The sequence below is a fragment of the Ctenopharyngodon idella genome, chromosome 7 (genome assembly GCF_019924925.1).
Source record: "Ctenopharyngodon idella isolate HZGC_01 chromosome 7, HZGC01, whole genome shotgun sequence".
Lineage (NCBI taxonomy): Eukaryota > Metazoa > Chordata > Actinopteri > Cypriniformes > Xenocyprididae > Ctenopharyngodon > Ctenopharyngodon idella.
In genome coordinates this window covers 34,122,251-34,134,417 of record NC_067226.1, presented here as the reverse complement: position 1 = coordinate 34,134,417, position 12,167 = coordinate 34,122,251, and the positions used below count along the sequence as shown (strand labels likewise).

Below are 12,167 nucleotides of genomic sequence, written 5' to 3'. Positions count from 1 at the left end.
CTAAAATAATTAGACAGCACAGTCTTTCTGCTCTTTCCGGAGATAACAGTAATTACTAATAGGCACACATCAAAATCGTAAAAGCCCTCCTTCCCCCCTCCACCACCCAAAAAAAAATCACCAAAAACCATGCTAGAGATTATTTATAAAAACTTCAACATCTAACAGAAGAATATTCTTAAGGCAGAAGGCATCCAACATGGTGTGTCCTACAAAACAACCTTTACCACGCAGCAAGTGTACAGTACATCAGTCATAATCTTCAAGTACATAACAGTACTCCAGTATGTTTTATAAAAAATGCAGATTGATAAATGAAGAATGTCTGAAAAACAAAACAAGAGGAAAAGAAACCAGCATAGCAGTCATGCCAGACAGTCATTACACGCCATAAATAACCAGTCGGTGAAGAAACGCACCATCACACCACACCTAACACGCAAAGAAACCTGTATACACAACTAATCAACCGTATCACACCATTGTATTATACCATCGGTACTTACCAACACGAGTGAAACTGAAAGAATGAGCTGACAGGTAACATTACATTACACGCAGTGAGCTAACTAACAAGGTGAAACAATAACCAAGTAATTTGCTGATGGCCGATTTTCCTGCAATTACCATAGGATAAATTTTTGAATTAGGGCATAGTTGATTTTTTAGTCATAATTTAAAATCAGTTGTAGATAGTTTCTGTTCTCTTTATGTAAATAAATAATAGCACGCTCTTCTTTCAAATCACATGACAAATTGAAGATTATGCCCAATGGAAATTCCTGAGCATGAGAGACGTCATCTTTTTATACTGATATAAAGAAAACTCCCATGAGACTTCATCACAGATGACTCTAGAAGAGGTTTATGACAACTCCACAACAATATAGTCTCGAAAGAGGTAAGTATTATAAATACATGCCTTCTCAGAGAAAATTCCGAAGAAAAAAACATACTTTGAGTATACAATTTTAAAACAAGCAAAACATATTTTTCTTTATGTAAAATAAAGTCTATTGTTCTTTATCTTGTTTATAAATCATTTAATATGTTTGTTAGTTTAGCAGAAGTTTAATTCCATGTAATTCTTTTAAACTACAGACAGAGATACAGCATTGTGAAAAATATTAAGAGTGAATTTTGAAAATGGAAGTATCTGGAAAACTGCTGTCATCAAGACTGCTTTCCCTGCTTATGAATGGACAATGGGAAAAAGATGATGTTGTTAAGTTGTTTGAAGCCCTCGTGAAAGAATTTAATGGCAGAAATGAAGATTTTCACACATGGATGATGAAACTCCTTCATCAAGTGGAGATTCATAAAATCGTGGCAGAACTGATATTCCAAAATGACAATACGATTGTGGATAATATTGAAGCCAAAATTAATAAAATAGCCAAAAACACTGAGGAGAAAACACTGGATGAAATTTTGGAGGAAATCTGTGTTCAAGCAGTTATTGATAAACAAACAATGGCAGAAGTGAGAGATATTGTGTTATCTGTGTTCAAATGTCTGTCAGATTCTACAGCTCCACATCTACAAGGAATAAAGCAAAGTTTGTTTAAGCTCTGTAAAGCTGTAGAAAAGACAATGAAGATAACACCTCGAGTGACTCAGATGGTGAGCTGGTGCATTCTTGTTCTTTCTAAATCAAGTCGGTTGGTTCAGGTTGGAACAGGAGAAGGAAAGTCGTGTATCGTGGCAATGTTTGCTGCATATCAGGCCATGATGGGAAAAACCCCAGATATCATCTCCAGTTCTCCTGTACTCGCTGAAAGAGACGCTAAAGAATGGACCACGTTTTATAATGAATTGAATATAACAGTTGATGCGAACTCCAATAAATCAAAAGACACTGAGCTGAAGAAGTGCTATGAATGTCAGGTGGTCTACGGTACGACTCAGGATTTTGCAGGTAATTTTCTGAGACAGCGCTTCCACAGAAGAGATGTGAGACCTAAGAGAGAGTTTCAGTGTGTTATAGTGGATGAGGTGGACTCGCTAATGTTGGATAAAGGTCTTGAAGTGGTCTACTTGAATAGTAATATACCTCTCATGGAATCTCTCAATGGAATACTGGCTGAAATTTGGTTGATCATCAATCAGCTAAAGCGTTTAGAGACTGGAGAGATTTTAGGTCCCATTCAGCTCTTCTCTAAGGTTCTGTCTGAAATCATAAATGAAAATAAAAACATTGATCCACACAGTATTGTGCAGATTGCTGGAGATGCAGCAAAACAACTCGATAATGCAAGTGTTGCCCAAACAGAAGCATTTTTAACCATGTTTGTGGAAAACTTCCCTGAGTATTTCTTTAAACTTTACCAGGAAGGGCCTGATGGGAATTTACAGAAACTGAATAAGATCAGTTCTACAGATACAAATAAGAGACAAGAAAAATCAGTTCTTCTCCTGGGAAATGGAAAATGTCGTTTAGTGCACTATGATGAGGACTCACTAGTTAAATCATTGGGTAAAATAATTAAAAAGAGTTTTCAGTCTGAATCAAATAGGGATCAAAATGAATCTTGTATCCCAGGACATCAAGATCTCATCACTGGCAAAGTGCAAATCTGGATTGAAAATGCTCTGCAAGCCACCAAAATGACTCTGGGCCACGAATACATCCTTCATGGAGATGGAGTCGCTCCAGTCGATTACAAATGCACTGGTGTTGTGCAGAACAACATGAAATGGGGAGAAGGACTTCAGCAGTTCCTGGAGATGAAACACCAAACTAAACTGTCCAACATGAGTCTCATCACAAACTTCATGTCTAATGTGGGTTTATTCAAGAAATACAAAAACAATGTATATGGGATCACAGGAACTTTAGGAGACCCAACAGAGCTTGACATGCTGAAGAAGCTCTACGATGGCATTGACACCTGTAAAATTCCCTCATTTAGACGAAGGAAACTTTATGAGCTGGAAGGCAGGGTGATATCAGAAGAGGACGAGTGGATCAGGACCGTCTGTAATGTTGTTCAGGATCAAGTGACTTCTACAGTCTATCGAGGTCCACGAGCAGCTCTCGTCATCTGTGAAACAATCAATCGTGCAGAAATGCTTCATAAGACCCTTGCAGACACCATCTCAAAACACAAACTAAAGCTCTATGTGAATAATAATATGGATAACTCTACAATAATAGGTGCAACAGTGCAAGCAGGGGACGTCATCATTGCAACTAATCTAGCAGGTCGAGGTACAGATCTAAAGGTTTCTGAGAGTGTAAATGAGGCAGGAGGACTGTTTGTCGTTCAAACCTTCTTACCTCTGAACATCCGCGTTGAACAACAAGCCTTCGGACGAACGGCTCGCCAAGGGAGTCCAGGATCTGCTCAACTCATCATGTGCAGCAGTCATTTCTCTGACTCTGTCAAACTAGTGATGGGCGTAAACACATCTCTAACCAGCTTACTCAGCCGTCTGAACCAGCTTACAGCTACACTGATGTTATGTGGTTCCATTGAGAGTGTATTTGAGGAAACAGTTAATTGTTACATGGGGAATCACAGCTCTAAAAATCTTAAAAAAATGGTCTCTGCTCTTACAGGCTTCTTAACAAGGAAATCAATCCCATTGATGGAAAGCAATCTGAAAAAGGCAAAAGATGCCAGAAACACTGTGGTGAAGATCAGACTCTCAAGTTTTCTTGAAAAGGACATTCCAAAAATCACAAAAGAGGAAGAGCTTTTTTCTCTTTACCTTGATGTTTTGGACAATGTTTATGAAGATGATGTTTTCTCCGACCAGCGTGATGTAATTGTGCCCTGTCTCCATGAGTGCTGGGGTTTGTGGCTCCTGATGAACTTCAGTGAGGAAAAATCTATTGAGATGTTGAAGGAACAGCTGAAGGTGGACTTGTTGAATGCAAAGCAGAAACTTTTGAGCAAACAGTCTCCATCCTCCATGGTCTACTATTACATCAGGTCCGGAAACAATCTGCGTGAGAAGGGACGCCTTGTGGAGAGCATTGAGATGTACAGCAAAGCTCTGGAGGATGGTGTTTGCTGGGAGGTTATTCCTCTCTATAATCGTGCACTGGCCACTATTATGAAGAAAGATGCTGGCTATGTTGCTCAAGCACTGGCTGACCTGGAAAAGGCAAACATGGGAATAGATCTGTATAAGATACGTCTAGCACTGATTCTTTTTCATGTGAAAATTTCAACCCAAGAGTCGATAACAGAAGGTGATTCTTTGCTTATAAAACAGTTCCAAATTAAGTGTTTGGTTGTAAACATAATCAAGATGAGCATTCAAGATTCTGTAATGAAGCTGAAGAGGGCTGAAAGCAGAGGAGGAAATGTGAGCCTGACTGAAACACTTAATCGTTCTTCAGCAGAAGAACAAGACTTTAATACAAGATTTCTGGAAGAGCTGGTAATGGAATACTCACATGTTAGATCATTGGGTCTTGACAACATTTTCTTTTTGGATGTAATATTTTCTTTCAGTGGCTTTTGGTCAAAGATGTTAAAACTGTCTTGAAATGTGACACTCTTCTCACAGATATCTTTATGTGCTGTTAGATGTCATCACTAATGTTAACAATCTAATGTGTAAATACAGTATCTCAATAATTATTCTAATTCACATTTATCAGCTCTGACATGAAAACTCTGGAAGCACATTTGTAAGTCCAGATCATCAAAAGAGGAGAAAACAGCAAAGCATGCAGTGTATTAAAAATGTAGAAAATTTTGTCTGCAGTTTATCTTTTTCAGTTTCAAAGGCATTTTATTCAGTTTCACGTAACATTTTCATTAGTTTCTTGAAATGTTACATTCAATATATTTTGGCACAAATCTAATTTGATAGAAATGTAGGTGAGGGGAGTGAATGAACAGCACTCTCTGAAGTGTCCTTGAGCAATGCATCTAACCCCCAATTGCTCCACAGCAAAAATGGCTTCCCACTGCTCCGGGTGTGTGTTCACTGTGTGTGTGTGTGTGTGTGTGTGTGTGCACTTGGGTGAAATGCAGAGCACGAATTCTGAGTATGGGACACCATACTTGGCCACAGTCACGACACTTTCACTTTATTTTAGGTACTTTTCAAAACATAAAATTTTGAAATGTTTATACCTACGCAAATTGACTTGACAACAACAAATTAAGCAAACAAAATAGATTTTGGGGAATGAAAACAAGCAGTATTTTTTTTTTTTTTTTTACAAACATTTTTAATTTGTATATGGTGTCAAAAATGTCATTCACAAGGTCACGTGGTGAAGGTACACTCAGATTTGAAAACTTATTTTAATGTGTCTAAAATGCAAAATAATAGTTAAAAATAGTTAAAAGTTTAAAAGTTGTAATTTCTTTATACAGTATAAACAACTTGTGAAAATGAAAACATTAAATTCAATAATAAATGTTAAAAATATTTGTTAAATGCAGTTTTATTTATCTTATATTTTTGTTTTATTTTTGTAATCTGCTTTTGTAAAGTCATACTTTGATTTGTGTGTAAAGTTTTGAAAAACAGAGGCAAATGTGATACACCCATGTGTAATCACAAGGTAATGTTTCTTTTGGTAGTAATATTTATTTATTTATGCATTTATTTAATTATTTCTGTATTTATTTCTTTATTTATATGACAAAAAGAGTTCATTGTACACTGAGTCATTAATTATCACTACTAAAGACAGGTTTTAAAAGAAAATGCAACTGTTGCCACTAGAGGGAGTCCATTGTAGGTTGCTATGGTGATGCACATTGTGTACAGACAGACACTGCAAGCTGCGTTTGAGGAAAGCCACTGATGTTTTCTTGCATTAATTTATCCTGATAAATCAGGTATATATTCAAAAAAAAAAAAAAGAAAAAAGAAAATATGTGCCATTGGTAATTTATAAGACATGTCAGTTCACATTTCCTATTCGTGTTTAAACCGAATAACTTGTTCGTGTTAAAAGTTAGATGTCAGGATGAAAGTAATTACAGGGTAAAACGGTTGATTGTTGTGATTGTGGTCAATTCACATGTAAATAATACATTTTATTTCAGTATGCGCTAATTTACCAATATAAAAATTACTCAGAAAGTGTATTTGTATATTTGTTCAGACTTAGTGTATATGTGTTATGAGAGTGACGGTAATCATTTTGTACAGTAAAACAGTTTCATTTTAAAAGATACTAATATAACAGTTAAGACAACTGATGTGTGAATAGTGTGTATTTTGTGACATTGATAATTACAAAGTCAAAATTATATGATGTTAATAAAGAGACGATACAAGCTGTGTTTGAGGAAAGCCACTGATGTTTTCTTTTATCCTGATAATTCAGGGGTTTTGTAATCTGTTTACGTGTTCCACGCCCGGGACCCGTAACAGATTCACGGAGGTTCCACCGAGATCAACATCCAGAGTGTGAGGCCAGTTTTGGGATCTAGACTGTACGACGACAAAAAGGGTTGCGTGTGACCTTGTGGCAGCTGCTGACGTCTAGAGGGTTTTGTAATCTGTTTACGTGTTGCACGCCCGGGACCCGTAACACATAGTTTTGAAAATGTATGTAAGCAGTAAAACTCTCTTAGAATGCAATTGAAATTGATGTAAATGGAGTTTGTTGATACAGATTTCTTCCTATAGTCCTATAGACTATAGATTTCCTATAGTCTCTAACAGCAATTTATGTTGTTGATTTAATGAAAAATAGATCAATCTATTATAGATATGCTGTTATATTATTGTCTATATTATGTAAATGATACTACATATTCTATTGCTATTATTATAGTATTATTATACTATATGCTATTATCAGTATATATTATATTGTTGTACTTATATATTATATAATTGTACTATTCATTACTATTTTATTTGCTGTATACTGTTTATTGACAATATTATATACTACATAAACTATTTCTTATATATAGTATATAACAAACTACTATTCTCACTGTATCTTACATTTACTATTTGCATTGCACTGTAGTTGTACCATGTCATATGTATTACCATATGTTACGGACAGAAGGGTAGGAGACAACAGGTTTGCAGGTAAAGTGTGGTGCATTGGCTTCCTGTTAAACATCGTATAGATTTTAAAATCTTGCTAATTACTTACAAAGCACTAAATGGTTTAGCTCCCCAGTACCTGAGCGAGCTCCTAATTCATTATAGTCCTTCACGTCTATTGCGATCTCAGAATTCAGGCCAGCTGATAATACCTAGAATATCAAAATCAACTGCAGGTGGTAGATCCTTCTCCTATTTGGCACCTAAACTCTGGAACAATCTTCCTAGCATTGTTCGGGAAGCAGACACACTCTGTCAGTTTAAATCTAGACTAAAAACGCATCTCTTTAACCTGGCATACACATAACACATTACCAATTTATATTTTCAAATCCGTTAAAGGATTATTAGGCTGCATAAATTAGGTCAGCCGGAACCGGGAACACTTCCTATAACGCCTGATGTACTCGTTACATCAGAAGAAGAATGGCATCTATGCTAATATTAGTCTTTCTGGTTATCCCGAGGTTCACCGTAGTCAACCGGATCCGGGCCGTATCCAGGTGAGACCAGGACCTGCACCTTGACACGACCACAACGCAGCCCTGACGTATCAGCAGAGATTGAGTCAACTAGATCATCCACTGTGAGGGCCTCATCGACACGACAGCCACGACACAGTTCCTCAACAACCGTCCATACCGCCGTGATGAATACGATCCTCAATTGGATGGAACTGGAATAAATACTTTTAATGTTGCGATCCTGTCGGACTTATGATAGCTACCTGAATCGTAACAAAGCACTGTTGGCCAGAGGAGAACTGGCACCCCGACTAAGCCTGGTTTCTCCCAAGGTTTTTTTCTCCATTTTAACACCAATTTGCCACTTGTCTGCCACCTGATGTCACCTGATGGAGTTTGGGTTCCTTGCCGCTGTCGCCTCTGGCTTGCTTAGTTGGGGACACTTGAAATTTGACTTGACATTTGATATTCAACAGTGCTTTGATCTGCCTGCATTGACACAATTCTTTTAAGAGCTGCTGTGCAGCCAAATAATGTACCAGTTATCAATGTAAAGCTGCTTTGACACAATCTACATTGTAAAAAGCGCTATATAAATAAAGGTGATGATGATGGTTTATTGACTAACAGCAGAGAAACACAGATGAGCAGGTAAGTGACTGGTAAATTGGTACTTTGTAGTGGTGAAACTGTAGTAATGATACTGTCCTTTATCTTGCAGGTGGATGACTCGTGGATGGCTGGAAGCAGAGTGGAGTAGCAGACTCACGGAGACGGTAGGGTGACACACACACACACAGATACAAGGCACGAAGACTAGGAAGCACGCTGGAGTGTAATGGGTAGGTATCAACAATGAACTGGAGCATAGGAAGAGTAGTCCTTTGGTATCAACGAGACCGGACAGTGAATAGAGGTGAGTGGTGTGCTTATGTATCTGTGGCGATTGGGTGAGGTGAGGATCAGGTGAGTGTGGTTAGAACTCTGGTGAAGGAGTGCGCTGTGATTGGCTGATGGTTGAGCCTGGCGGGTCTGTGACACCATAAAGAATCCATCAGTTATCTTTGTTGTTGTGTGTTTTTGGAGTATCTATCTGTAAATATCTGTATCATTTTAGTGCTATAAAAATACAGAAAGCAGCCTGTGTGATTTGTATTTGATGATTTGTTTCATTTTATCAATGGTGGTCAATTCTAAGGTCAAGAAAAGGTAAAATTGGGTTAAAGACAGAAAATGCCTTTTCCATAATAAGATAATTAAATTTTCACATTAAATGAAATAAAGTTTTATCTCAGTATGGTTATCTTCACAATTCTTATGCAAGAATAAAGCAGCCAAATACATGACAAGCCTGAGATTTGACTATTCCTTATTAAAATAAATATTTTATATGTCTAACTATAGAGATTTTAAGTAACTAGAACTTTTTGTACACCACGTACATTATAAACCACTGAAATCGGTTGATAAACGTTATTTTTTGTTTTTATCCAGAAAAACCGCAGCTCGCCCGTTTACTTGCATTTGTTTACAGCGCAGTCTTGCCCCGCACAATATGGCGGACTCATTGACGTATCACAGCAACAGTCCAAAGAGGCCAATAGGGCATCTATGTATTTTATAATGTCTATGGTTAGAAGCTCCGCAATAGAATATGTAGTATCATTTACAGAGTATAGACAGTAATATAACAGCATAACTATAATAGATAATCTCAAATGGTATAATATAGTATTGGTATAATAACAATTATAGCAAATACAATTTAATATCAACTGCAGAATAATATAGACAATAATAAAAATACTAGTACAATAATAATATGGTATAACAACAACAACTTAAAAAAAAGCTATACAGTGGGGATCGAAAGTTTGGGCACCCCAGGTAAAAATTTGTATTAATGTGCATAAAGAAGCCAAGAAAAGATGGAAAAATCTCCAAAAGGCATCAAATTACAGATTAGACATTCTTATAATATGTCAAAAAAGTTAGATTTTATTTCCATCATTTACACTTTCAAAATAACAGAAAACAAAAAAAATGGCGTCTGCAAAAGTTTGGGCACCCTGCAGAGTTAATACCTTGTACTGCCCCCTTTGGAAAGTATCACAGCTTGTAAATGCTTTTTGTAGCCAGCCAAGAGTCTTTCAATTCTTGTTTGAGTTATTTCCCCCATTCTTCCTTACAAAAGTCTTCCAGTTCTTTGAGATTTCTGGGCTGTCTGTCACGCACTGCTCTTTTAAGGTCTATCCATAGATTTTCAATTATGTTGAGGTCAGGAGATTGTGAAGGCCATGGCAAAACCTTCAGTTTACGCCTCTTGATGTAATCCACTGTGGATTTTGAGGTGTGTTTAGGATCATTGTCCATTTGTAGAAGCCATTCTCTCTTTAACTTCAGCTTTTTCACAGATGGCATCAAGTTAGCGTCCAAAATTTGCTGAAATTTTATTGAATCCATTTTTCCTTCTGTGCCACTGGCTGCAATACAACCCCAAAGCATGATTGATCCACCCCCATGCTTAACAGTTGGACAGAGGTTCTTTTCATTAAATTCTGTGCCCTTTCTTCTCCAAACGTACCTTTGCTCATTCCGGCCAAAAAGTTCTATTTTAACCTCATCGGTCCACAGAACTTGTTTCCAAAATGCATCAGGCTTGTCTATATGTTCATTTGCAAACTTCAAACGCTGATTTTTGTGGTGAGGACGTAGAAGAGGTTTTCTTCTGATGACTCTTCCATGAAGACCATATTTGTACAAGTATCTCTTTATAGTGGAATAGTGTACCACAACTCCAGTGTCTGCCAGATCTTTCTGGAGGGATCGTGCAGTCAAACGTGGGTTTTGACTTGCTTTTCTCACAATCCTGCGAGCTGTTCTGTCTGATATTTTTCTTGGTCTTCCAGATCTTGCTTTAACTTCCACTGTTCCTGATGACTGCCATTTCTTAATTACATTCCGATCAGAGGATATTGGCACCTGAAAACGCTTTGCTATCTTCTTATAGCCTTCTCCTGCTTTGTGAGCATCAACTATTTTCAGTTTCAGTTTTCTAGACAACTGCTTAGAAGAACCCATGGTGCTGATTGTTGGGGCAAGGTCAGATGAGTCTGGGCATTTAAAACCTTTGAGATTGACATCACTTGGTCTTTCCAGACGATGATTGAGAACAATCCATAACACTGTCAGGTCTCAGCTTTCCAAAGGGGGCGGTGCATGCTATAAACTCTGCAGGGTGCCCAAACTTTTGCAGACGCCATTTTTTTTGTTTTCTGTTATTTTGAAAGTGTAAATTATGGAAATAAAATCTAACTTTTTTTTGACATATTATAAGAATGTCTAATCTGTAATTTGATGCCTTTTGGAGATTTTTCCATCTTTTCTTGGCTTCTTTATGCACATTAATACAAATTTTTACTTGGGGTGCCCAAACTTTCGATCCCCACTGTACATTTTCCATCACTCATCTAAAATCACTAATCCTTTGTAGGGTCAGGGGGGGTTAGAGCTAAAAGCCTTTGAACAGAACTGCTTAGCAGAGCTTTTTTCTTGAGTTGCCACTCAGTGTGTTCAGTTTGGCAATGTGGTGCATCCTCAGTTTGGGAAAGACAGACACAACTAATGACAAGAGAGAAAAATGATGGTTGTTAATTCCAAACAGTGTTTCCTAAATGTGCTCCTTGAGAAAAAAAAAAAAAAAAAACACATCCTCCGAACCAATCTCAGCTCGGACAAACTGATTGATCAAAGATACTCTGACGGCTTTCCCAGAGGATGACTGTCGAATAAACCGCTCCGGTGATCTGACCACTTTTACTGTACCTTCAAAAGGAATCATCAGCCCTCTATTGTTTTTCAGAGTAAGTAAGTGGTAGTTCTGGTCAAATGAACCAGGCACAGCATCTGCCACTAAGCTAGCATGGTACACACCACAGGGAAGCTTTCTAAAAATCTGACGCACCACAAAACCAGAAATGTTTACAAGGGCATTGTCCACAAGGGTGCCAAAGCTGGTTGGCAGGTAGCTGTGGTCACACACAAGTGCAGAAACGTTCACAAAAGGGGATGGAAGCTCCTTGGACTCATCTACAGCCAGAGATGACATTTCAACTGCTGATAGCGACACAGTCTCATCCTGTGGTGCCACATTCTCTGAAGTGCTTGGAGAGACAACGTACTGGACCATGAGATGCCAGAAAATGCCCTGAAACTGGCCTGCAGTAGGATTGTTATTCCATCCCCCTAAAAACCAAACACACACACAGTAACTATAGTAAGACACAGTAACACACACTTCAGTAAACTATAGTTTACTCTAGGAAAATGATTCGTAAATCATAAATATCAGTTGACTCTATGTTTACTTTCTTCACTGACACAGACCAAAATGAAAAGACTATCAGTCAAAGCTCAGCTTTAGGAGGATAAGAGGGTAAGATAAGGAGAAAGAGTGATGGAGATGAGGAGAGAGCAGGTAACTTTATTGACAAATTATCTACTACCCACTGATATGGTTTTAAAGCTATTGTTACCCCTTTTTTGCCTTCAAATGTCTTAAAATGTGCAAATGTAGATCAGAGAAATCCAAATGTTCTTAGGGGACCCCCCTATTTAGATCAAGTTTGGGACCTCAATGATTATATAATATATATA

The 12,167-nt window shown here is 37.6% G+C and overlaps 1 protein-coding gene across 1 annotated transcript; it reads left to right on the top strand.

Moving 5' to 3' along the window:
• The first annotated feature begins 843 nt into the window (after positions 1–843).
• Positions 844–6,201, top strand: LOC127516080 (protein translocase subunit SecA-like). Its single transcript, XM_051900380.1, has 2 exons — positions 844–901; positions 1,102–6,201. The coding sequence occupies exon 2, from the start codon at positions 1,147–1,149 to the stop codon at positions 4,498–4,500; it is 3,354 nt and encodes a 1,117-aa protein (XP_051756340.1). The 5' UTR covers positions 844–901; positions 1,102–1,146; the 3' UTR covers positions 4,501–6,201.
• Positions 6,202–12,167: the final 5,966 nt, after the last annotated feature.